General features: G+C 55.7%; 2 protein-coding genes across 4 annotated transcripts in view; both read left to right on the top strand.

Moving 5' to 3' along the window:
- Positions 1-19,579, top strand: part of AKT2 (AKT serine/threonine kinase 2) — a 52,128-nt gene extending 32,549 nt beyond the window's left edge. For all 3 annotated transcript variants that reach the window (XM_059999886.1, XM_059999887.1, XM_059999888.1), the window contains 10 exons: positions 6,204-6,353; positions 6,837-6,968; positions 8,725-8,790; positions 9,892-9,960; positions 10,751-10,873; positions 11,982-12,110; positions 12,328-12,542; positions 13,010-13,097; positions 13,207-13,309; positions 14,421-19,579. In XM_059999886.1, coding sequence (XP_059855869.1) covers positions 6,204-6,353; positions 6,837-6,968; positions 8,725-8,790; positions 9,892-9,960; positions 10,751-10,873; positions 11,982-12,110; positions 12,328-12,542; positions 13,010-13,097; positions 13,207-13,309; positions 14,421-14,500 — 1,155 coding nt within the window. In that variant the 3' untranslated portion in view covers positions 14,501-19,579. The remainder of the gene's footprint in view (positions 1-6,203; positions 6,354-6,836; positions 6,969-8,724; positions 8,791-9,891; positions 9,961-10,750; positions 10,874-11,981; positions 12,111-12,327; positions 12,543-13,009; positions 13,098-13,206; positions 13,310-14,420) is intronic.
- Positions 19,580-21,533: 1,954 nt separating this feature from the next.
- Positions 21,534-25,882, top strand: CCNP (cyclin P). The gene is made up of 7 exons (XM_059999259.1): positions 21,534-21,624; positions 21,704-21,901; positions 23,335-23,424; positions 23,503-23,658; positions 24,484-24,642; positions 24,733-24,884; positions 25,641-25,882. Exons 1-7 carry the CDS (start codon positions 21,619-21,621, stop codon positions 25,804-25,806), a joined length of 927 nt encoding a protein of 308 aa, XP_059855242.1. The 5' UTR covers positions 21,534-21,618; the 3' UTR covers positions 25,807-25,882.
- The last annotated feature ends 567 nt before the right edge of the window (positions 25,883-26,449 follow it).

Below are 26,449 nucleotides of genomic sequence, written 5' to 3' on the forward strand. Positions count from 1 at the left end.
GCCAGAAACCCAGAAGAGGGAGGCTGCTCTGCTCGTGGCTGTCCTCACTGCCCTGCGCAGGCCTGAGCCTGGGGAGGGGTGGGGGCGGGGTGAGGACCGACAGGGGCCACGCTGGTGACCGGTGGCTGCCTGGATGCTGCAGCGGCCTGCTCACTTCCTCCCCCAGTCGGCTCTCCCCAGGGCACCTAGAGCGATTCCCCTACTCCCTGCCCCAACTTGTTGTTTCAGGTGGACAGAACAGTTGAAAGAACAGTATCGTAAATGAGCAGCTAGATACCCTGCACCTAGGTTCAGCAATTCAGCGTCTGCCATGTTTGCCTCATCTGGCTGTGTTGCTTTTTTTTTTTTGCGGTACGCGGGCCTCTCACTGTTGTGGCCTCTCCCGTTGCGGAGCACAGGCTCCGGACTCGCAGCCATGGCTCATGGGCCCAGCCGCTTTGCGGCATGTGGGATCCTCCCGGACCGGGGCACGAACCCGTGTCCCCTGCATCGGCAGGTGGACTCTCAACCACTGCGCCACCTAGGAAGCCCCCCTGGCTGTGTTTTATGCTGTATCTTGAACTTCTGTTCGTACTTTGTGACACGTTTCTCCTTAATACATCAGCAGGCATCTCCTAAGAATAAGGACTTTCTTCTACAGAATCCTGGTGCCCTTATCATGCCTGAGATGATCATCGATAATATGTATTTACTAACATCCTCTCTAGATCTGTGCCGTAGTTGAATTTCCCCAGTTGTCCTCAAAATGTTGTTTTTCAGACCAAGATTTGAAAAACCAAGTTACATGTTGTCTCTGGCCTATTTTAATCTAGTTCAGCCTTTGTCTTTCTTCCCCGACCATGACATAAATTTTTTTTTTTGACAAGCCAGACTAGTTGTCTTGTAGGATGTCGCATACTCTGGATGTGTCTTATTTTTGCTTTTTGGCACTGTTTTCTTTGTTCCTCCGTGCCTGTATTTCCTGTAAACCAGAAATAAGGTCTGAAGCAAGGTTGGCAAACTATTGCCTGGCCTCCTTTTTTTTTTTTTTTAAATTAATTAATTTATTTTTGGCTGCATTGGGTCTTTGTTACTGCGCGCGGGCTTCCTCCACTTGTGGTGAGTGGGGGCTACTCTTCGTTGCGGTGTGCTGGCTTCTCATTGCTGTGGCTTCTCTTGTTGTGGAGCATGGGCTCTAGGCGCACGGGCTTCAGTAGTTGTGGCACGTGGGCTCAGGAGTTGTGGCTTGCAGGCTTTAGAGCGCAGGCTCAGTAGTTGTGGCACACGGGCTTAGTTGCTCCACGGCATGTGGGATCTTCCCGGACCAGGGCTCGAACCCATGTCCCCTGCATTGGCAGGCAGATTCTTAACCACTGTGCCACCAGGGAAGTCCCTAGCCTCCTATTTTTATAAATAAAGTTTTATTGGAACATAACACACCCGTTTATTTACCAATTATCTATGACTGCTTTTGCTGTCCTGTGGCAGAATTGAGTAGTGACCAAGCTGTGACAGGGACTGTGTGATCTGCAAGGCCTAAAATATTTATTATTTGGCCCTTTCCAGGAGGAGTTTGCAGACCCTTGGTCTTGGCAGGTACGCTTAATAGTGCATCACATTAGTGTGATCTTTTTAATGTAAATCTTACATTGTAATTTCTCTGTTTAGGACTCTTAGTGGCTTTTAGTTCCACTTGGAGTAAACTCCAAAGTTGATGCTCTACTCTACAAAGTCCTACGTGATCTGGACTCCTCTCCAGAATCATTTCCTACCACCAATTCCCTCAACTTCAGCCACCCTGGTCTCCATGGTGTTGCTTAAACATGCCAAGCACACTTCCTACCTCAGGACCTTCGCACTTGCTGTCTCCTTTGCTTAGAATCCTCTTTCCCCAGATATCATTACAGTTCTGTTTCTAACTTTGTGAGGTCTCTGCTCAAATGCCACCTTCTCAGAGTGTCCTGCTCTGCCTTCCATGACTGTTACCTTTACCCTGCTTTATTTTTCTTCATAGCACCTACCCTACCTGGTGTGACATTTTCTTTTTTTCTTCTTGTTTTTTCGGCCATGCAGTACAGCTTGCGGGATCCTAGTTCCCCAACCAGGGATCGAGCCCGTGCCCTGCAGGGGCCTGCAGTAGAAGCGCAGAGTCCTAACCACTGGACCACCAGGGAATTCCTGACATTTCCTATTTATTTATTTGTGCCGGGAATATAACTAGGTGTTCAGTAAATGTTTGTTGAATGAATGAAAGAATAATTAGGACGAATGCTCTGTTGAGCCAGACCTTACTCTAAGGTCTTTACATGTATTAACTCATTTATCCTCACAACATTTCTGGGAGGGAGTTCCTCACCTGCTAAAGAGGCATAGTGATGGTGAAGCTGAGGCACAGAGAGTTACAGAGTAAAAGAAAGAAGATTTGAAGGGCCTGGGTTTTCCCTACCAGGCAGGGCTGGACCTGGGTCAGCCAAGTCAGCCCATCTGAGAGTGTCTGAACAGAGGGAGACCCCAGATGCCCTCCAGCTGTGAACACCCCTCTGGTTCAGAGGAGGGCCCTTGTTAGGGAGAGAGGTCCCCATCTGCCATTAGACCAGGAGTCAGCTGTTATTTCTGAGGCTGTGACGAGGACAGGCCTGTGCACTAAGGACAGCTCGGCCACCTCCAGTTCACCGAGCTTCCCTCCAGGGTGCAGTTTGTTCCGCTCAGCAGGGTAGCCCAGGGCTGGGGCCCAGGGTCTGGAGTCAGACCAGCCACCGTGCCACTTTCGCAGTGGGGCTCAGTTCCCTGGCTGTCGTGAGGGACGAGGAGGACATGGATGTGGACGCGCCTGGCCTGGGCGCCCCATGGAATCGCACTTGTTGGCGCCTTTTTTCTCCTCTGTCTCCTGTGCCACTGGCTCCTTTTGCCTCGGTACTACCATAGCCCCTCTCGCTTCCTGTCTCGACTCCCAGTCCGTACCCCACACGGCAGCTGCCTACTTAAAGCCGAAATGAGATCCTGTCACCCCCCTGATAAACCCTTCCAGGACTTCCTGTGATGTTAAGGATCAAGACATAAATCCCTCCCACAGTGGCTGGTGGAGGCGGGTGTGGCCTGCCCTCCCTCCTACCCTCATCCCTTCCATTCCTCTCTCTCTGTTGGCTCCACACATGCTGGCACCTGCTGTGCCTTCCACAGACACCCCAGGCTCCCTCCTCGGGCCCTTGGCCACGCTGGTCACTCTGCCTGTATTCTTTTCCCTCTTGGCACTTCGAAGGCCTACCTCCTTCCCTCCGTTTCATTTATTTCACAGCTAAGTCCCTGGTCTTGGCACTGGGGATGTCCCACGTTCCAGGGGTGTCTTCCAGATCCCGGCTTACGTGCCACCTCCTCAGAGCGGCCTTCCCTGACCACCCTCTGAGAAGGGGCTTCCTCTCCAGCCCCTGCCTTTGAGCCATGACATACTTGTCTTCTCCCTTAGGCCTGGAGTTCCAGTGGGGCTTGTTCCCTGCTGCACCCTCAGCACCCAGAACAAGGCCTGGCACGTAGAAGACACTCGGGAGGGATTTGCAGGCTGGCTGGGTGAATTCTCTGTGCCTGGCACTGTCCTGAGCGCTTTGTATCGTGTGCGCCCTCCCACGACCCTCTGGTCCCCGCTCCACGTGTCAGCCCACTGAGGCCCCGGAAGGTCAAGTGGCCTGCCCGGTGTTGCCTCCGGGAAGGGGCAGGACTCCCGACAGGCGGCTTTTCCTTCTCCCGCTTCTGGGCTCCTCGGCACAGTGGCCCTTATTCCCTGAGCCTTCCCGCGAGTTTGCCCTGCTTGCTCCTCCGGGGCCTGGTGGGCCTGGTCTGGGAGGAAGCTGCCGCTCATCAGGGCGGGCAGCGTGACCTCCGCAGGTGACTCCATCTCCACGCGCCTCAGTTTTCTCATCAGAAGCACGGCCCCTCCCCCTCCAGCCCTCTTGAGGAGCACGGAATGCGGTGGTGTGCGTTATTTTTCTCTGCGTGTCCCTGGGGGCAGGAGGCTCTTTCCCCTGGGGGCTCTCCTCTGAGGGTTGGAAGGCACGTCAGCCCCGGCCCTGGGGAGGAGCTCCCCTCTGCCCCAGACACCATGTTGCAAACCCTTGGGGAGTATCCTGGACGGAGGCCCGTGCTTTCTCTCTGCAATTCTGAGTGCTGCAACCTTGCCACCTCGGTCCAGTTGGAACAGGATCGGGGGCTTGTCGGGCAGCGGGAGAGTTACCCCCGACCAGCCTCCTGCATCTCCGTGGGTTCTGGCTCCAGATGGGCTGGGTCCAGGTCTCACCAGTGTCTTTAGCCCCGTCCTTGAGTCAAGCACTTTCTCTGGGTGCAGGCTTTGCACACAGCAGCTCACTAGCGTCTCAGTGCCCCCAGTGTACCAAGGAGGGGGCGAGCTGGGAGCCCTGGGCTTGCCCAGGTGGCAGAGTTGCTGTTTGAGCCCCAGCTCTGAGCACCAGCTCTGCTGCCCAGAGAGGCCCCACAGAGCTGCCTCCCGTGCTCCCTCCTGTGGTGTGGAAGCTCCAATCTCTCGTTCATTCAGGCTCCTGTTGATGGACTGCGTTCTCCCTTACAAACAAGATGATAGCACATATCTTGGTCTGCAAGTTGCTTTTTTTATGTGACAGTCCCTCGAGATCTGTATATGTGAGGTATATACGTATTTTTTTCTTTTTAGTATATTCAGCACGTCTTAGGAGATCAGTGATTTTTTTTTTTTTTTCAGTCCACAGTCATATACCCAAAGTCAACATTTTAAAATTTCTAAGAGGACAGTTATGATCGGATAAAGCCTATCACGGAATATGCTCCCCCTACCCCTATTTTTTTGAAAAACAGGAATATTAACGTAGGGATAGGGATTTGTACTGTTATTTGTTCCAAAGAGGGCATGGGTAAAACGCGTTGAGAAACGCCAACCTGAGGCAGTGGGTCAAGGAGGGAAGAGGCTCGCGCTGCTCCGCCTGGGTGTGCGCTGGGCTTGGGGCCACTGGGGGTTTGGGTTGCCAGTCACTCCCCAGATGCTTACCGAGTACCCGCCGGGGTGCTGGCTCCCACCATGTATGAACAGACCAAATCCGTGGCCTCGTGCGGGGGTGTGGACACATGTGGCTTACGGGGCCCTCAGGCTCTGCTCAGGCCTGGGGAGGGCTGGTGGGCCAGCACCTGATATTGGTGCTCATGGTACACACGCGTCTGTCTTAGGAAGCGTGATCTCATGTGAGGGAGGCCACTTGGACAGGCAGAGCTTCTGGGCGTGAGCTGGGACCCGTCGGCTGGGCGGCTGCTTTGCTCAGCGAGGCACGGAGCTCAGCCAGAACTGATCCCGTGGCTTTTATAGACCTCAGCAAAATCCATGGGGGGGTTCAACAAGTATTGGGCTCAGCCACCTAATTGTGTGGTGGGTCCCAGATGATGGGGAGGTGTGGACAGTTTAGTATCGTTCAGCTTCGTATTTTTTTCTTTTTGGTGTGTGGTCTTTTTGCTCCTAGATGCGTTTTCCCTCTCTACAGAAAGAACTTTTGCAAGTGTCAAAAGAAAATTCTTTCCCAGCAAGTTCTAAATCATGAGCGACGGAACTAGTGTATTGTTCTTAAACCCGTCTGCCTTCTGCTGGGACCTGCTTCCGTGTCCATCACCTTCTCTCCCCGGTCCCTGCCCCACCAGGATGGTCCCTGACCTGTCCTCCCAGCAGACAGGCACCTCCAAGGAGTCATGTCGGTCACCTCTTGCTTTGTAAGATCTGCAGCTTTTTTGGCTAATGAATGCCTCCTTCTGCTCTTGATTCTCTTTTGCAGAACACTGGTCACTTGCACACGTGAGCTTGTCATTCGTTCTGAGGGGCTCAGAAGAGCACTGTCTCTCATTCAGGGTTCAGGGTGGCGGCTTATTTTTAGGGGGCTGTGAAGAAAGGCAATCTCCCCTCTAGTCACGTAATTGCTGCCTGACTTCAAGTGGCCCTCAGGTCAGGCCCCTTCTGGGACACAGATGGTCTCTGTCCTTATCCTGCTATTGCCCTCTCCCACCCACCACAGCCAGAGGGTCTGTCAAATTTCAGTCTGGTCCCTCCAGCTCCACTAGGTCAGACACATCTCAACAAAATGCCCGAAGGTGTTTGGCCATTTGCTCGTCCATCGTGGGGCATATGGGGCTCGGCCTTTCCTGCCCCGAGGCACAGGCGCCCCAGGACTCTTAGCTCCCTGGATGTGTCCCCACACAGGGAGGAGTGGATGCAGGCCATCCAAATGGTTGCCAACAGCCTCAAGCAGCGGGGCCCAGGTGAGGATCCCATGGACTACAAGTGTGGCTCCCCCAGCGACTCTTCTGCAGCCGAGGAGATGGAAGTGGCAGTTAGCAAGGCGCGGGCCAAGGTGGTAAGTGCTGGGAAGGCCGGTGGCCAGCGGTTGGGGCCTGCCAGTCTGTGAGCACCCCTCTCCCTCTCAACCCTGGCCCTGCCGCCCTTGATTTCCATACCGAGGGCACGGGCCCAGCCAGGACACTTCATGACTGCCCTGTAGACTGGGTGATTTCAGGTTGTAGATGCCCCGGTGCTGCTCTGGGCCCACAGGGTGAGGGGCAGCCTTATCCCGGGGCGTTGTGAAGACCCGTCTACCCCCACGTCAGAACCCTAGGCTCAGCCTCCCAGGGCCCCTTCCCGCGAGAGCCGAATGGTGGGAGAGCCTTGGTCTGAAGGCCACTTCAGAACAAACAGTTGCTGCCCGGAGCCTCCCTTCCTGCTCCTGCCTGAGCATTTTGGCAACAGTGTCCTTTGATTTTTCTCTTTTCTTTGTTAAAATTTCTTCCCATGGGCCACGTGCCAAACACTGACTGTCCGACTCTCTCCCCATCCCGGGCAGACCATGAATGACTTCGACTATCTCAAGCTCCTGGGCAAGGGCACCTTTGGCAAAGTCATCCTGGTGCGGGAGAAGGCCAGTGGCCGCTACTACGCCATGAAGATCTTGCGGAAGGAGGTTATCATCGCTAAGGTGGGCCCTCCCAGGGCTGCTGCGGGCTGGCCGCTGTGGGGGACACAGTTCGGAGCCTGACGGAGGTCAGGAGCACGCACTGGGCGGGCCGCTTCCCGAGTCTGCTGCTGTGTCCCCCAACCCGTGAGTCCCCAGAGAAGGGGAGCCTGAGGCCCAGAGAGTGGGGCCCTGCCTGCTGAGTCCCCCACCCTCTGGGCACCAGGAAGGAAGGTGGGGGGAGTGTGGCTGGGGCCTCACCCAGCAGGTGCTGTCAGGCCTGAAGGAAGCCCCTGTGGCGGCAGAGGGCCTGTGGGGAGGCCACAAGGGTGGGGCCTGGCTCAGGGTGTCTCAGGAGGAGGCTGGGCCAGGAATGGAGTTCTATTCCTTTTTTTCCTTATTTAAAGTTTTTAAAATAGGAAATTCCTAATGTGCATAAAATTTTTTAAAGAAAAATAAATATAATGGACTCCCATTTAGCAGTCATCAGCGTCAACATTAACTAACGTTTGGCCAGTCTTGTTTCATTACCTCTGCCCTGCTCGTCTGTTGTTCTGGAGTACTCTAAGGCACGTCCTAGATGTCACAGATCTTCAGCCATACCTACTTAGATGTGTCTTTTTGACAGATGATGATTTTAAAGACTATAATCACAGTACTGTGATCATATCCAACAGAATTAACAATCCCTGGTGTCATCGGTCCACGGCAGGGTTTCAGCACTGACATTTGGACCAGACCATTCTCTGCTGTGGGGCAGTCTTGTGCACTGTGGGACATGTAGCAGCACCCCTGGCCTCTACCAGGGCACCCCTCCACCCCCGAGCTGTGATAGTCAAAAATGTTCTTGGACATTACTACCGATGTTATTACATTATCCCCTGGAGACAGACTTGCCCCTTGGAGAGCCCGTGTCTGGGCACTGCAGCTCTCTGGGCTACTGCCATGCACTCAGATACCAAACTCAAGCCCATGTTAGAGTCCTGGGAGGGGAGGGCCTGTGACGCTGTGCTGGGCCTGCCCCCTGAGTTTCTTTTTTTTGTTTTTTTGTTTTTTTGGGGTTTTTTTTTTTTTGCGGTACGCGGGCCTCTCATCGCTGTGGACGCGCAGGCCCAGAGGCCATGCCCCACAGGCCCAGCCGCTCCACAGCATATGGGATCTTCCCAGACCGGGGCACGAACCCACGTCCCCTGCATCGGCAGGCGGACCCTCAACCACTGCGCCACCAGGGAAGCCCCCCCTGAGTTTCTGATTCATGGGTCCGAGGAGGGGGCCCAATAATTTGCATTTTTCCAAGTTCCCAGGCGGCGCTGATGCTGCCAGTGTGGGGACCACACGTGGAGAACCACTGCTCACAGCCTAGCATCCTGATTAGATCCAGGTCCTTCAAGAACATTTATAGGTGGTGATTCCCGTGGCCTGTGGCATCACCTTAGGGGTCTCAAAATGTCTGCTCGGCCCCCCCGCCCCCCGCAAGGATGTCAGAATTGGCCCGTGGGTTCAGGTGGTGACAGCCTGATCCTCCCTTGTGAAGTCACCATCAGCTTCTCACCTTATGGTTTTGAGAGCGAGCCACGGAGTGTGCTTGCCTGGGTGTGGTATTTCATCAGGGCTCGTGAATGGTAGCATTCTGCTCCTGCCATTCTGTCTGTGTATTGACTAGGAATGGAACTGGATATCACTGAGATGTTGCTCTCCCATCTCTCAAGTTGGGCGGGGGGCGGTGTGTGTGGCTGACGTGGTGGGACCCTCCAGCCCCTCACCCAGCCTCTGTCTGCAGGATGAAGTCGCCCACACGGTCACCGAGAGCCGGGTCCTCCAGAACACCAGGCACCCGTTCCTCACTGTGAGTAGCACTCTTGTCCCAGGCAGGGCCTCGCCTGCCTGTGGGGCCTCCAGGCCGGCCCCCTAGGACAGAGCTCAGGGGAAGAGCCTGACCCCTGCCACTGTGAAGAACAAACTTGGTGTTGGCCAGATGGCTGGGGCACGGTGTTGTGGGCTCTCCGGGCAGCCTGAACCAAGACACCAGGGGTGGCAGCTTCTTCGTAGATGGTGCCTTCGGCCGATTGATGATACCAGGTTGTAAGATGGCCCCAGGAGAGCATGGCTGCTGTCTTTATGGGTTAGAGGCACTTTGTCCGGCTGGTCGGAATGGGAACGTTATTTTTTTATGTTTTGAGAGGTACTCCTAGGAGCAGATGTATTATTATTGTGCTGCCTATCAACTTAGGCTGAGCAGACGAGACACCTCTTTGGCTACAGTCTCCATCAAGGCCAGCAGCCATCAGTTGAATGGACCAGGTTGAAGATGGCTTACAGGTTGTTTCTCTAGCTCACTTGCTGGCCAGGAGTCCTACTGAGCCAAAGCACTTGTTCAGACGAAGTCTTACCAGGTTCTTCAGCGTGGAAGACAGGGAGCAGTAGAGTTGTTGCGAGCAGGGGGTCACCTAGGGGTTCTCCTAGGAACTCTCTGTAGGGCTCCTTAGAACGCAGTTTGAGAACTACTTGTTTGTTGGCAGATCGCTTGTCCAGCCTGTTTTGGGGGTTGGCTCCCACTGCCAACTCCCAGCCAGCAAACCTCGTGTGTGTGGATGTGGATGTGTGTGTAGGTTGACCCATTTGACTGTAACATGGGCGGAGGAGGATGTGAAACAGCTCTGGTTGCTCAGAACATAGTTCCTCCCCTGGCTGTGCCTCTTGGAGGCCTAGTTGAAGGCAGAATACAGGATCGTTGAGCACAGTAACCCTTTCCCTGCTGTCAGGGCATGAGCTCACTCACACGCCACAGAAGGTGAAGCTGAGCTCTGAAACCTGGCCGCCTGATTCCCACGGCCTGAGCCAGGCCTGGGGGTGTATGTGCAGAACCAGTAGCGCCCCTGCCTCCAGGGCCGAGCAGAGAGCCCTCCTTTTTCCCACCTCCTATCCCGGCCGCCTTCCTTCCCCACAGGCGCTGAAGTACGCCTTCCAGACCCACGACCGCCTGTGCTTCGTGATGGAGTACGCCAACGGTGGCGAGGTGAGCTGCGCTGCCCCCTGGCTGCCTTTCCGGGTGTGGGGGGCAGAGGGAGACTTGCTGGGTGTCATCTTGTTCCATCCGCCCCCCTCCCCTTGAGGCAGGCATCACCATTTCTGTCGTGCAGGAGGGAGAACAGGCTCAGAGCAGTTAAGTGACTTGTCCAAGTTCCCACAGCTAGTGAGTTGGTAGGCAGGATGCAAACTGAGGTCCAGAAAGCTGTGCAGAGGGCTGTGTGGGTGCTTGGCCAACAGCGCTACAAGGACGTTCTTAAAGGCGCGGAGAAAGCGTCTGCGGGTCAGGATCCCCCGTTCCTCTGCTGTCAGTGCGGCCTCCTGATGCGAGCGCTCAGCCACTTGCTGTCGCTCACCGTCACCCGCTCCTCGCCCCTCACACCCTTCTCTCCACGCAGGTGTCACTCACTGGCTTCATCTCTCCCATTTGGTCTCACAGCTTGTCACTTGCTCCTGAGTCGTGGTCCTCTGCTTGCTGGCTGTCGCTCCTCGTTCGCCTGCCCCCTCCTGCCACCCCCCTCACTCGCCACTCAGCGCCTGGTGTCTACCCTTTGCTCTTTATCCCTTGCTCTTTTTTTCTTTCTCTTTTCTTTTCTTTTTTTTGGCTCACGTGAGTTCTTCTCTACTCACCGCCCCTCACTTGGGCTTTCTTGCCGTCACTTGCCGGTTCGTGGGGCAGGTGTCACCTCATCAGTGGGCTGGGTGCCGGGGCCGCACACGGTCCCCTCCTCCCCTCCTCTGGGCCGGGGTCTTACCTCCCCTGCCTCCTCTGCTGGCAGCTGTTCTTCCACCTGTCCCGGGAACGCGTCTTCACGGAGGAGCGGGCCCGCTTTTATGGTGCGGAGATCGTCTCAGCCCTGGAGTACCTGCACTCGCGGGACGTGGTGTACCGTGACATCAAGGTGAGCGTGCCGTCGCCTCCTGGCTGGGCAGGCCGTGCACAGGCCTTCTGCCCGTCTGCTGAGCGTCCCCTTCCATGGAGGGTCTGTCTGTCTTGTCCTTCTCAGAGCTGAGCCTCCCACCCAGGCCCAAGGTGGGTGGTTCCACAGCAGGTGGCCCTGCGTGGGGCCCTTCCAGGCTTCCTGCTGTGCAGCCAGAGGGTGTCAGTTGGTCCAAGCGCTTTAGGAGATGGCCCGGCTGAGCCCACCAACGCCAGACACACGTGTCCCCTGTGAGACAGTCATTCTGCCCTAGGAGCATGCGCGGGAACAGGTGCCTGTGTCTGTCTCAATGTGGACGCACAAGCTCCTGGCGGCACTGTGTACACTGACCCCAAACTGGAAGCAACCCAAGTGTCCGTTGTCGGAAAGTGAGTGAAAGACATGAAGGTGTATCCACACAGTGGAAGTCTGCACAGCAGTTCAAGAGGACCAACTACAGCCACACACGATAGCCTGGGCGGGTCTCACGGGCTGAGGCTGAGGGGAAAGCCAGGACAGATGAGGGGAGTCTGCGTCGTTTACAGTGTGTATATATAGAGGTGGAAAAAATGTTAAAAAGCAGAGAAGGAAAGTTCTTTCTGTGTTGGAGGAGGTGGTGGCTAATAACAGGGAAGGGGCACGTGGGGCTCCTAAGGGGCAGGTGGTGGTCTTTATTGACCTGGTGGAGGTTACACAGAGGCCCACTAAAGTGCCCATTTGTGTTAAGTTTAGGAAAAAAGAGGAGAAAGAAAGACAGTGTTCCTTACGTCCAAAGTGTGACAGCCGCAGCCCGCAGTGGGGGAAGCAGTTTGGGCAGGACCTGGCTCCTGTCTCTCCCTGCCCCGCTTTTTACCAGCTCCCTGGGGGCAGGGGGCGCTGGGGAGGTGTCGGGTCTGGCCTCCCCCTGAGCCTCGGAGGGCCTAACCCTCTGCTGGGGTGTGACCTCTGGTCCCTCCTGGAGCCCCTGGCACAGCTGCCACTACCCCAGGCCACAGCCTCCTCCAGGGAAGGGCCGGGGTGTGTGGGGTTTCAGGGGTGGCAGGAAACCCTGAGGTACGTTGTGTCCCTGACTCACTGGCTTTTCCTACAGCTGGAAAACCTCATGCTGGACAAAGATGGCCACATCAAGATCACTGACTTCGGCCTGTGCAAAGAGGGCGTCAGTGACGGGGCCACCATGAAAACCTTCTGTGGGACCCCTGAATACCTGGCGCCCGAGGTGTCTGGGGCTGGAGGGCCCAGGGGCGTGTGAGGCCAAGGGAGGAGGGGGCCCTCAGCCCTGTGTGTTTCCCCCGCCCAGACCCTCTGAGGGCAGGGCTCCAATTCCTTAGGTGGCCCTCCCAGCCCCGGGCAGGGCCGTGTCCCCCTCGGGCCCCTCTCAGCGCCTTGGCCCCGGGGGATGTGGGCCTGGCCCCTCATCGCCCCCCCTTGCTCAGGTGCTGGAGGACAACGACTACGGCCGGGCGGTGGACTGGTGGGGGCTGGGCGTGGTCATGTACGAGATGATGTGCGGCCGCCTGCCCTTCTACAACCAGGACCACGAGCGCCTCTTCGAGCTCATCCTCATGGAGGAGATCCGCTTCCCGCGCACGCTCAGCCCTGAGGCCAAGTCCCTGCTTGCTGGGCTGCTTAAGAAGGACCCCAAGCAGAGGTGAGGGCTGGCGTCTGCCCTGCCCAGCCCAGTGTCACCTGCTGCCACTTCCCTCGGCCTGGAGGGGGCAGCGCCCACAGGTGCACTCGCCCGTGGGGTGCTTGATGTGTGTTGATCGTCCCCACAGCTGGCACTTAGGGAGCACTCCCTTGCCTAGGCCTGTGCTTAGCCCTCTGGCCTCCCTGCCTTGTTTCATGGCGACACTGAGGAACAGGGTGGCCCTGTACCCAGCCTAGGGTGGCAGAGCCAGGATGTGAAGCGGCCGTCTGCCAAGCCCACCCTCTCAGCTCGCAGGATGTGACCCTGGGCACAGGAGCTCCCTCCCTGAGCCTCAGATTCCTCCTCTGTGAGGTGGTGGTCTGTGGCGGGACAGAATCATTAAAGGTTGTTCAGGGCCTGCACCGAAAGCCCGTCTCCCAGGCCCTGGCTGCCCCGGGAGGCGGGTGCTGATGGCCGTCTCTGCCCAGGCTCGGCGGGGGGCCCAGTGATGCCACGGAGGTCATGGAGCACAGGTTCTTCCTCAGTATCAACTGGCAGGACGTGGTGCAGAAGAAGGTGAGCCCACTGCCTGCCTGCTCCCTGCGGGAGCCCGGCCGCTCCTGGGGGACCTTGGCTGGGGCCTCCGCTTCTCAGGGACCTGAGCCTGGACTCGTCTCCTCCACAGCTCCTGCCACCCTTCAAACCTCAGGTCACATCTGAGGTTGACACAAGGTACTTTGACGACGAGTTCACCGCCCAGTCCATCACAATCACACCCCCGGACCGCTGTGAGTGTCTGAGGCCCCCTCTCCCCGTGGGCCTGGCTGGGCGGTGGAGGGGTGGGGTCTGCTCTTGGCCCAGTTCTCCAGGAGGAAGCTCACAGGTCCCCCTCCGTGTCTGGGCATTTTGCCCTGCAGTATGTTCGCCAGGGCTTTCGCCGTTGGCCCACCGGTGGACCTGGTGAGGGTCACCAGGAGCCCCTGGCCGCAGCACTCGGGGGAGAGGTCTGGGCAGGAGGCACTTGAGGAGCCATCAGTGCCCATAGTTGTCTCCCAAGTTGCTCAGGTCTTTGGGGCTGGATGGGTTCAGTGATTCTGTAGCTGTTTGAGTTCTTACTCTCACCTGCCCGGTGCTGGAGACACAGCCGTGACGAGACAGCCCTGGGTCCTGCCCTCAGGGAGCTCAGAGTCCACGTTGGGTGACAGCCCAGAGTGATCAGGCCTGTGGTATTAGAAGTACAGGGTCTGGAGAAGCTCAGAGGAAATGCCTGACTTGGCCTGTGAGTCAGGGAGGGCTTCCTGGAGAAGGAGACATGGCAGCTGAGACTTGCTCTTGGCAGAAGGAGTGGCATACAGGACTCCCAGAAATGGGAGCATTGCAGAGGTCAGAATAGATGGGGGATGGGCGAGGGCATCAGGGCCAGAGCAGGAGGATATCGGGGGCCACTGGAGGAGTACGGATGTGTTGCACGGGGAGCCATGGAAGGGTCTTGGGCAGAGGAGGGAAGGGTTGCATCAGGGCTTTAGCAAGTACCCCCGCCTCGGCTGCATGTGGAGGGGAGGATTGCTGGGGGTAGGAGTGGCGCCCAGGGCAGGGGCTGGGCCATAGAAGTCTGGGCTGGACCCCGGTGTGGCCTGGGGCAGAGGAGCTGGGGGGAGCTCGGGAGGCTGAGTGAGCAGGCGGTGGGGCCTGTGGGCCAGGGCTCTGGCCCAGGGTGGAGCTGTGGCTGAGAGGAAACCCCTGAGCCTCGGTCCGGTGGTCCCCGTTCTCGTTCTTGGGGATAGCGCGCCAGCTGGGGGTTGCACTGTGGTCTGGCTGCAGCCCTTCCTGGGGCTGGGTGGGGTGCCCGGGCCCCCTGCAGACCGCTTCTCCCCAATCCACCTCCACCGACCCCCGCAGATGACAGCCTGGGCTTACTCGAACTGGACCAGCGGACCCACTTCCCCCAGTTCTCCTATTCGGCCAGCATCCGAGAGTGAGCAGAGTGAGCTGCCTGCCGCCGCTGCCACTGCCACAGGACGCACGCGCGGCTGCCGTCACCACCGGGTTGGGGGGGGGGCTTTTTTTTTAAACTTTTTATTTTGCCTTCTTTGTTTGTGTCCCCATCCCTCACCTTCTGACCCCCATTTCCAGTTTTTTCTTCAGCCCTCTGCCAAACTCACCTCAGTGGTCCTAGTGGCCCTGCCTACAGGATCCTATCCTGCCCTCACCTTTGTGCCCAGACCAGGATTTGGGAGACTCTCCACTGCCTGCCCCAGGACCAGGCCTTTGGGCGGTTGGAGAGATGCCGGTTTTTAATCAACATAAAGCCCCAGTGAGGGGCGAAGCATGGAGCCGTGGGGCCCACCTGAATTTCTGGCTGGGGCACCCATGGGGCAGCCCTGCCTCTGGGTTGCTGCTTCTGTCAGAGGCTGCCTTGTGGTGGGCCACCCGGTGGACAGCGCCCTGGTGCTGCCTTCCCTGCCCTGTCGTTAGGCGCGGAGTGGCCTGGCGTGGGGCAATCCAGCCTCCTTCTCCCATGGGGGCGGAAAAGCAATAATGTCCAGGGATCGGAGGTGCGGGAGTAGGTGAGGGCCTTTGGAAGCCGCATGCAGGATTGGGGGTTCAGGACTCCCTCGTGAGGAGGGGGCCTGCTCTACCCCGTGGGGAACCGGGAGGGGGCCCAGGGGATGGGCGCTGCCTCCTGGCCCTGTCTTCCCCCATCCCCTAAGCTGCTCTTCTGACCCTGGGGATGAGGCAGGAGGAGCATCTGGGGGCTGGCTTCCCCACCCACCAGCCCTGTTCCTTACCTCCTGCTGGAGCCCGGGCCTGGCCCCGCCCCTTCTGAGGATGGGGGCCGGGATCTCCCCCTTCTCTCTGCCTGGGGTGGAGGGGCGCCAGCCTCGGCTGTTACACATCTCGCACCGAGACAGTATTGGGCCCGGTGGACTTGGGTCGAAGAGTGGGTGGGGCTGGGTGTCTGGTACGAACCGAGGTAGGGGCCTCTGAGAAGGGAGGCTCCGGGCCACCTCACTCCTTCCCCCTCTCCGGGCCCCGCGTTCTGCAGCCTTAAGGTGAACATGTCAGTGCTGTGGGCACTCAACGTGCGTGCCTCAGGCTGTGTGTGTCTGTGGGCGTGCCTGTGCATCTGGGATGCAGATGCACGTGGGGTGTGTGTGTGTGCATGTGTGTTGGGTATGTGTGTGCGAGGGCAAGTGAGTCCCGGCCTCGAGTGTGCGTGCTGTGTGTGGGCTTGGGCCCCGCCCCTGGCTCAAGCATTTCAACCCGAGGGGGAGGGGTGCTAGCCTAGCAGGGGAGCCACACCTGAGGTCCACCTGTTGCCCTGTCCCCCCTGCCCCGTTCCCCCCAGCATCTCTGGGGTTTGGGATTTAGTTTCTGTGGTTTTGATCACCTCAGCCCACCTTCTGTAGGTAGGTCACAGAGAGACATTCTGGGGTGGGGTGGGGGGGGTTGGTTTGGGTGGGTGGGTTCTGACTTTTCCTGTCTGTGTGTGTATGTCCTTAACCTGACAGTTCTCCCTCCTCCCACCGGCCTGTCTGCATCCCTCGTGTTTGTACGGTACAAGCAATAAAGACACTCATTTCAGCCTGGGGCCCAACCCCCGGGCCTTTCCTTGCTTCCGGAGTCTGGCCCCGGGCAGCAGCTGCCTGCGGCTCCCATCCTTCTGGCCCCAGGGCCTGGGAGCCACGAGGAGGGGGGGAGGTGTGCGCAAGCTCAGGGTGGAGGGTGGGGGCCGCTGGGCGGAAGCTGCCCAAGAGTTTGGGGAAGGCGCCTGGGCGGGGGGTACAGAGGACAGAGACCATTGCAGTCCCTCGGAAGCTGCTTGGGAAAAAAGAGGTGGGGTGGAGAGATGGGGGTGGAAGGGGTGCGTGGTGTCGCTGGGCCCTGGAGTGGGTGTGGGAGGGAGAGGACTCATTTCCTGTGGCCCTTGAGCCCTGGAAGGGGGCACTGCCTGCTCACCCCATCTTACCTATGGCCCCCAATTCTGATACACAACCCTTGGTGGATCAATGGGATGTGTGGTGGCGGTCGGCTGGGAGCACCTCAGGTTGGATTACAGCCTTCACAGCTCTGGGACCCCTCTGGCACCTGTCCCTTTAATCCTGGAGTCACCATGCTTGAGTCACTCCTCTCAGACCCCAGGGCCAGGGCTGCCCCTGCGGAGCCCCGGCACAGGTGAATTTAACGTCAGATTTTGCTAGAAGGTGTAGGCCTTCACACACACGGAGGCTTTGAGATTGTAAATGGGGGTAGAGGAAAAGTCAGATGCTACAACCAAGACTCAAGGCATTTTTTTTGTTTTCTAACTTCATATGGACTTTATTATGAATTGAGTTACAAAAGTATGTCCTGGTGGTCATATGATAAACGTCAGAGAGGCTTATGAAGAAAAGCCTTTTAAAAGCAACTATACTCCAATAAAAATTAATTGCAAAGAAAAGCCTTTTACTCTTCCCTCTTGTCCAGCCCCTGGAGGTGACCGGTGCTAGATTTTCTTGTCACACCACACTGTCACTCAGACCTTCGTGTGGGTCCACCCCCGTATCTACCTCAGCCAGTTAGTGGTTGTCTTAACAGTCCACGGAGGCCTCCCACGGGTTCCTCAGCTGCTGCCCTCAGTTGAATGTATATCTGTAGCTGTAGTGGTGCTTCTGTTTTCGGTAGGAGAAATTTTCCCAAATAGGGAGTTTTAGAGGGGAGTGTTTTAATAAATTCTACCAATTAGGAAAATTAAATTTTGACTAGATCTGTCTTTTGTCATGTGCATTTAGACAGTTTCACAAGTTTTGTAAAAGGAGGAGGAAACTCAAAACTGCCCCCAGGCCTTGAGTGGGTCATTCTGGTCCTCATGTTACCCCTGTGCCAGTGGACACAGTGCCGTGAAAGGCTGTCCCTCTGTCTGCATAACTCTTTCCTCCCAGCTGAGGTCGTCGAGCTGCTGGGCTCTATACTGCTGCATCTTCCCCCTCCCCCCCCCCCCCCCCCGCCAGCATATGTACATCAGTAGGCTTGCTGGGTCATTGGTAGGAATGAGATCCTCCTCTCTGAGCCACCCTTCTGCATTTGGGGGGACTCCTCGTGGACACTTGTCATGCCTCCAGCCGCTTCACGAGCTTCCTCTGCTTTCTCGGCTTGGATGTGCCTCAACCGACTCAGCTGCCCCCTGTCGACAAGAATCCACTTGGCTCCCAGTTTGTTTGCGGCCACCAGCAGTGCTGTAATAAACCTTTGACAGTGTAAAATCCATCTTACCGCGCTTGTGCTTTTTAAGTTTTTGTGGCCTACATTCTGGAGTTGCTGTATTTTAATACATGCCAGATAGCTTTCCCCAAAAGTGTAGCGATTCACATATTTTTAACTTTAATCTTGAGATAATTGCAGACTCGTTGAAAACTTTGAAACTTTAAAAATAGTACCACAGTGATTCTAGGACTGGAGCAGAAAATGTACAAGATGAACCCGAACATCTTGTGCCCGAAAATAAGGACCTACTAGAACCAAACCATACCGTCACTGACGGGGCGTTGAAGGGACACAGGAGCCAATGGGAAAGAGCCCCCAGTGGCCACAGCTGAAAGCAATTTGAGCGACAATAAATAGCATAGTATTGGGTTATACCCAAGGGGTAAAATAAATGAGTCTGTGCTGATATAAATGACAAATGGTGAGAACAGACATATCTGTACAGAATTCCAGATAATACCTGTAAATAGTCTGCCTTCAAAGAGGGGAAACATGGCCCCCACTCCTTTGGTATGGACTGCAAAGTGACTTGCTTCCAAAGAGTACAGTATGGAAAGGGGGGAAGGCAACTGTTTAGTGGAGAAAGTGGAGCTGCATCAGGCAGGTGGTCAAGGTCAACGTCAAGTGGTGAATCATGTCGGCAATGTGTACCTCCTATGGGAGGCGATTAGATGATACTTTACCTCTGGGGTCTTCCTGAAACATACACTCTCAGTCTAATAAAGAGAAAACACGCATCAGGAAAATTCCAGCTGAGGGATGTTCTGCACAAGACCCGACCACTGGTTCTCAGAACTGTCAAGGTTGTTCAAAACAAGGAGAACCTGAGAAGCTGTCACAGCCGAGAGACGCCTTAGGAAGCATGAAGACTAAATGTAATGTGGTGTCCTGAATGGGGTCCTGGGACAGAGAAGACATTAGGTAAAAAGTCAGGAAATGTGAATAGTGCGTGGACTTGAATAATACTATGTCCCTATTGGTTCATTAAATTGTGACAAGACCACACTAAAATGTTAATAGGGGAAACTGCGTCTGGGTATATGGGGACTCTGTCCTCTCTTTGCAACTTTCCATAAATCTCCAAAATTAATTTTTAAAAAGTACGAAACATTTTCATCTACCCTTGACACAGGTTCTCCGTGATCTGCTACACTGATTTTATCCCCCCGCCCCGATATTTATGTATCTGTCCCCAAACAAGACCATTCTCTTACATAATCACGGTCCAATTATCAAGGTCAGGAAATTAACATTGATACAATGCTTTTCTCTTGGACTTTGATCAGATTTTACTGATAGTCACATTAATGTCCCCAAATACAAAAGAAAAGTCCTGGCTAATGACTCAGTCCAGGCTCACACGTTGCATTCAGTTGTCTGGTTTGAAGCTTACAGGGCAGTTATTTTGCAGAATGCTCCTCAGAGTTTGTTGCCTGATGTTTCCTTGTGGTTATATGTAAGCTGTTTTTGAAAGGAATTCCCCAAAATGAGATGCCCCTCTCAGTGCATCCTATCAGGAGGCACATGAGGTGATCTGTCCTATTCCTGGTGATGACTTTGATTCCTTGGTTAAGGTGGCGTCTGTCAGATTTCTCCTCTGTAAAGTTACTACTTTCCCTTTGTAGTTATTTCGTACAGGCATATCTCATTTTATTGTGTTTTGCTTTATTGCACTTGGCAGGTACGGCATGTTTTACAAATTGAAGGTTCGTGGTAACCCTGTATTGTCAGATGATGGTTAGCGAGTTTTTTGTTTTTCTTTTGTTGTTTTGTGTGTGTGTGTGATATTTTTCAATAAAGCATTTTAAAATGAAGGTATGCACATTGTTTCTTTAGACATAATACAATTGCACACTTAATAGACTACAGTATAGTGTACACAACTTGTATGTGCACTGGGAAACCAAAAAAATGTGTGTGACTCACTTTATTGTGATATTTGCTTTACTGGGGTGGTCTGGAACCAAACCTGCACTGTCTCTGAGGTCTGCCTGTACTGTGTAGAGATACTCTGAGCATATAAATATCCAGGTTCTCATCAGGGGTTCAGGCAAAGGGAACAGCAAGTGCAAAGGTCCTGAGGCAGGCAGGTGTCTGATGTGTTTGGGGAACATAAAGAAGACAGGGTATTTCAGAAAGACTGAGGAATGGGGAGAGTAGAAGGAAATGAGTTTAGAGAGGTAACAATGTGCCCAAAGGACCTTGTGCTGAAGGTAAGGAGTTTGTTTTATTTTAAGTATGACAGAAGGCCAGTGGTCCGGGATCTCACACTCTTCTCTCTGCTCACTTTTCCAGCCTCACTGCCCTCGCAATGCCTGAAAATAGCAAGCTCTCCTACCTCAGGGTCTTTGCTCCTGCTGTTCACTCCACCCGGGATATTCTCCCCTCTCTTTGTGTTTCTGGCTCCTCCTCTTACAGGTTTCAGTTTCAACATCACCTCCTCAAAGAGGCCCTTCCAGATCATTTAAAAATTACATCCAGGGCTTCCCTGGTGGCGCAGTGGTTGAGAGTCCGCCTGCCGATGCAGGGGACACGGGTTCGTGCCCCGGTCCGGGAAGATCCCACATGCCGCGGAGCGGCTGGGCCCGTGAGCCGTGGCCGCTGAGCCTGCGCGTCCGGAGACTGTGCTCCGCAATGGGAGAGGCCACAACAGTGAGAGGCCCGCGTACCGCAAAATAATAATAATAATAATAAATTTAAAAAAATAAAAATTACATCCAGCCTGTTCATTCATTCAACAAACGTTTGAGTACCGACTATGTGCTAAGCCCTGTTCTAGGCACTGAGAATACAGCAATGAAAAACAAACAAAAAACTAGATAAGCCCTGCCCTCATGGGGTTCACATTCTAGTCAGGAGGGAGATAATAAATAAAGCAGAAGGGCTAAGAAGAGAATAAGTGCATCGAAAGAATGGGAACAGGAAATGCTTAGGATGGCACTTTTTATGGAGAAGGTAACATCTGAGTAAACACTTTACAGGAAATGAAGGATCTCTGACAGAAGAGGTTCCACGCAGAGGGAATAGCCAGTGCAAAGGCCCCGAGGTAGGACTGTGCCTGGTGTGGGTGAGGATGAGCCAGGAGGCCAGTGTGGTGGGAGAGGAATGAGTGAGGGGGATAGGAGATGAGCTCAAAGGTGTGTTTGGGATGGGAAGCTAATATAGGGCCGCTTGGACTTTCCACTTGAGGGATATGGGAGCCACATGTTCTGAAGAGAGGCAGAGTGTGATCTGACTTATTAGGTGTCACAGGGTCATTTCCAACTGCATGTGGGTAGCAGACTATAGAGGATGGGTACAGGGAGAGCAGTAAAGAGGCCGCTGCACTAGTCCAGACCGATCGCCGGTCTTGTGCCGGTCACCTCCACAGTAGGCTGTGTGGGCTTGGTAAAGGCAGCGACCACAGGTGGTTTGCTCATCCCTGAATACCCACTACAGGGGACAGAGGCCCTCTATTAATATTTGTTATGTGATTTTATAGCTCCCATGCCTTGAGCTTTAACTGTATTAATCCCTGTGCTGGACACTTAAACCATCTTACAAATTCCTCAGGATAACTCTGTCGGCTAAGTTTTCAAATCCTTACTTTATAGGTCAGGAGAGTGAGGCTCAGAGGGCCTGCGTCAGTCATATAGTAAGTAGCAGGAAGAGGATTTGATCCAGCTGTCTCACATAGAAGGTTTGGAGGGTGCAGAGCCAGCCCGCGTAGCATTCGCCATTGCCTGTGCGCCTGCCCAGGTGAGGCGTGCTCAGCGCGCATGCGCCCAGGCGCCTTTAAAGCGCCCACCGCGGGTCCTCAGCTCCAGCGGGAAGAGGCGGGAGTTCGGCTTGGCCCTTGACTCCAGCCTGAAGGATGCTGGTGAGATACAGGAGCCAGGTTCCCACCTCCTGGCTTGGGCCTTTCTCCAGGCCCTGACCCCACCCCCTCTCCCTTGCAGAGTCCAACTGCCCACCTCGATCCCGAGCCTCGGAGCACCCCAGTCCCCGACGGCGTCCCCGCGGGCAGGAGGGCCTCCCCAGGATGCCCGGAGAGGCCCCCCGGGCCGTGCGCGCCGCCGGGGCTGGAGGAGGCTCTGAGCGCGCTGGGGCTGGAGGGAGAACGTGAGTACGCCGGGGATATCTTCGCCGAAGTCATGGTGAGTGGGACCGGGGCGGGACACTCGTGGACCAGCGGGCTTTGGGCAACTCTGGCGCCGCCCACATCCCTGGAGGGCGGCAGAGGCTGTCGGGTTAGAGGAAGCCAAAGCTGACTCGCTCGCCCAACGCCCACTCAGCAAGCATTCCCTAACTCCCACCTCGCCAGCCTCTCACCTCGCTTCCCACCCGACTTTGCAGCTTTTACACCACTGCCATCCACAACTTGGCTTTTCTCTCGCACTGTTACCTGTGTGGTTTCCACTGCCGGGAATGCCCTTTCCCATCTTCCCCAGGCTGTCTGCAGCCCCTCCTTTGGTATTGCATAACCTCTCGTACTTGTCCCTCACATTTACTCACTTACCAACTATTTAGCGAGTTATAACAAATGTTTCTGAGCATGTTCTAGGCACTGGGGATGCTGCGATGGACAACATGAGATAGTCTGTCCTCACTGTGGGGAGACAAACAAATGCGGGTGATAATTTCAGAAGGGCCACAAAAACCAAACACAGGCCACGGTGGTCCACAGTTAACTGTCTGAGACAGGCACTGCCAGAAGAAATACTGAAGGGATGTGTTTATTTAACAAACATCTTGTGAGCATCTCTCCTGGGTCAGGGTCTCTGTTAGGAACCAAGACACAGCTGTGATCTGAACAGAAATCCCTGCCCTCGTGGTGCCAGCAGTCTAGTGGGGCAAAAAGACAAAACATTCAAGGAAACACAGGGTATCTCCAGACTGAAATACTATGAAGAAAATAAAGCAATGAGATAGAGATGATGGCATGCAAGGAAAAGTATAGAAAAAGTCAGGGAAATTTTAGCTGAGACTGGAATGACCGAGAAGTCAGCAATGCAAGGAGTGGGGAATGACCATTTCAGCGGGAGGGAATGGCCGGTACATAAGTGCAAAGGTCCTGAGGTACGAATGAGCTTGGCATAGTCTAGGGCCAAAAGAACGCTGGAGCAGGAGTGTGGGTTGTGAGGGGAGAGAGGGAAGAGGTGATGTTGGAGCAGGGCCTGAGAGAGTCTGAGAGCAATTGGGATTTTCTCCTAAGGGTACTGAAAGCCAAGGAAGGGTTTTAAGCAGGGGAGTTCCTTGGTCAGATTTATACTTTAGAAAGACCCTCTGGGTGCTCTGAGGAGGATGGGTTGAGGCTTGGTGACTAAGATTGGAGTCTGGGAACCCGGGAGGAGATGCTCAGGAAGTCCTGTGGCCATGGGGGCTAGACTGGAGAGATGGAAAGTGAGGCGTCCAGGGTTCTAGATGGGGACACGGAAGAGCATATTCGGAGGGGACGTCGGAAGCCAGTTGCTGTGTGGCACTCGGGACATCCAACTGGTGCGAGGAGATTGCTGCACCCAGGGCTGGAGACCGGGAGAGAAGCCGAGGCACAGGTGAGGAGAGTGAGGCCGTTCCTGCCCGACCCCAGGTGTGCCGCGCGCTGCCCCGGAGGGCGCTGCCCCGCACCGTGACCCCGGAGATGCGCGCGCTAGTGGTGGACTGGCTAGTGCAGGTTCACGTACGTAATGGGGAGGGAGAAAGGGCTGGGCCTGCGTAGCATCCTAGAACCATGGTGATTACCTGCGCCTCTCCCCAGGAGTACCTGGGCCTGGCGGGGGACACGCTCTACCTGGCCGTGCACCTGCTCGATTCCTACCTAGGCGCGGGCCGAGTGCGCCTACACCGCCTGCAGCTGCTGGGCGTGGCCTGCCTGTTCGTGGCGTGCAAAATGGAAGAGTGCGTGCTTCCAGAGGTACTCCCGGGGCGGGGCTTGGGAGGGTGGAGCCCTTCCTCGCCGCATCACAGATTAAATGCCTACTGTGTGCCAAGCGAGCACTTTACCTACTCTTGGAATCCCAGCATGTCTGCCTGTGGTAGAGGCTACCAGTGTGTCCCTTTAACAGAGGAAGAGACTGAGGCCCAGAGAGAGGAAGACATTTGCCCAAAGGCACATTTGGGACTTGAACTCAGTCTTGAATAGTTAGAGTAGTTATAGTCCTTTTTTTTTTTTTTTTTTTTTTTTTTGCGGTACGCGGGCCTCTCACTGTTGTGGCCTCTCCCATTGCGGAGCACAGGCTCCGGACGCGCAGGCTCAGCGGCCATGGCTCACGGGCCCAGCCGCTCCGCGGCATGTGGGATCCTCCCGGACCGGGGCACGAAGCCGTGTCCCCCGCATCGGCAGGCGGACTGTCAACCACTGCGCCACGAGGGAAGCCCCTATAGTCCTTCTTGAGTAGTTATAGTTAACATGCATAAACTCAGTGCCGTATCAGAACTGCCTGGTGAAGTAGGGAGTAACATCTCCGTTTTATGGATGAAGAAACTGAATCTTAGAGAGCTTCAGTGGATGTCCATGTCACACAGAGAGTAAATGGTAAGGTTTGAGCTCGGGAACCAAGTCTATCTGACTCTGAAGCCTCTGCTTCCCACGATTTCCCGACAACAAATCAATGGCCCCATTTTACAGACCAGGAAACTGAGGTACAGCACAGGGACTGAACCGATCCCAGGAGCTCAAGGGCAGGGAGTAACGAGCCGGGGTTCAAGATTCCTCCACCTCTTTCCCCCCAATTCCCAGCCCGCCTCCCTCTGCCTCCTGGGCGATGGCTCCTTCTCGCGGGCCGAGCTTCTGTGCGCGGAGCGCCGCATCCTGAGCCGCTTGGATTTCCGGCTGCACCACCCGGGCCCGCTACTTTGCCTCGGGCTACTTGCTGCGCTGGCCCGGAGCGGCCCCCAGGTGCGCGGGGCAGGGGCGTGACCTGCGCGGCTAGGGGCGTGGCCTGCACGGGAAGGGGCGTGACTTGATTGCTCCCCGCCACAATGGCAGGTGTTGCTACTTGCCACTTACTTCTTGGAGCTGTCTCTGCTGGAGGCCGAGGCAGCAGGATGGGAGCCGGGTCGCCGTGCCGCTGCAGCACTGAGCCTGGCACACCGGGTGCTCCACGGGGCGGGTTCCGGGCCCGAGCCGGCGCTTTACAGGTATGGCCGCGGCGGAGGTTCTCTGTGGCTTCAGGGCCTACCTTCTTGGTCGCCGTCTTTCCCGTCTCAGAGAATGTGAGACAATTAGGTGTGTGTGCGGGGGGCTGGGGGCTGGGGTGGGGCTAGACTTGTTTGCTGGGTGCGAGAGAGAATGGGGTGTCTGCCTCGTCTGGGGGGTCCCATTTGCTTTTCTCTGGGGGTGTCTGAGAGACTGGGGTGTTTGTTCAGATGTGGGGGCCCTTAACCTTGCCCCAGGGTGAAAAATAGGATCTCCTCAGGCCCAGAAGATGCTCTAGCTGCGTTCCAGGGTTGAGAACGAGAGGTCTGCCAGCCTCGAGTCCCTTAGCTCCCTTCCTGGCCACGAATTGGTGTCCCTTTAGCTGCTGGAGTCCCTCATCTCCTTGTTAACCACGCCACCGCGGGGCAGGGTGAATCATCTTTTCCTCCAGCCCGTGCCCTAGGGTAGAGCTGGATGTCTGTCCGCCCATCCTCAGCCCCAGTCCTTCCCTCTCCGCGGGTCCTGGCTCTCCCATAGCCGCGCTCTGAGGGAAAAATAGGGGGTCTGCCCCTCGTCAGCGCCCTCCAGTCACTCTAGATGATGGACCGCGTGTCCGACCTCGAGAGAACTCCTGAGAAGTCCTCGGGGACCCAAGTCAGCTTGTCTTCTCAGCCTCGAGCCCCAAGCTCCGAGGACAGGTCGTCTCCTATTCCCCGCTACCCCTGCCTCATCTCTGTTTCTCCGTCTCTCCGCCGCAGCCGGGCGGAGCTGGGCCCGGTCGAGCCGTGCATGGTCCGCGCCGCGCTCCGAGGCCCTGCGCCCGGCCTCGCCGCCATCTTCCTCAAGTACGCGCGGCCCCAACGCCAGGGCACCAGCCTCGTCGCCGCCCGCCTGCTCCGCCACCCCCCGGCCGGGCCTCCCTGAGCCCCGAGACCCCAGCAAAAAAAGACTCTCTTTGTGCGTCTGTCTCCCACTTCAATAAAAGAGTTTTTTATTCCGAGCGCTCTCTATCCTCAGTGGTCGAATTCTGGCCCCTCTGTCGCTTTTGATTGGTCACTTCCCGGGCTTCTCACCCATCTGATTGGATGTTCTCACCAAGTCCCTTAATGGCTGCTGGGAGACGCGATGACAATTCTGGACTCCGCCGCCAGGGGGCAGTGGCGGGCTTCCGCAAGCACCGCTGAGCGGGACAAAACGGGGATCCCTAACGCAAACGCTTGCGGGAGTTAGGGATGCTGAGAGGAAAATCGCAATGCAAGCGAAGGAAACTCGGTCTTCGGGTTGGGGAGAAGCTAGGAGCAATGGCGACTGTGAGAAACTGAGAATGCCTGTCCTAGTCATGAGGAATGCTAGCTACCTTGATGTTGCCAGATTTTCAGATTTTGTTCACGAAGGAAGCTGAAAATCTGTGATTCCATAAATATCTCTGCTCTTCTAATGCTGGCAACTAATTCAATATTTTTAACGGTTGCACAAATCTAACACATTACATATACTGGCCTGTGAGGGTCATCAGTTTGCGATAGTATGGGCCTTTGATGGCAAGAGTTTGTTAAATGGGATGTGA

Source organism: Delphinus delphis, chromosome 20 (assembly GCF_949987515.2).
Source record: "Delphinus delphis chromosome 20, mDelDel1.2, whole genome shotgun sequence".
Lineage (NCBI taxonomy): Eukaryota > Metazoa > Chordata > Mammalia > Artiodactyla > Delphinidae > Delphinus > Delphinus delphis.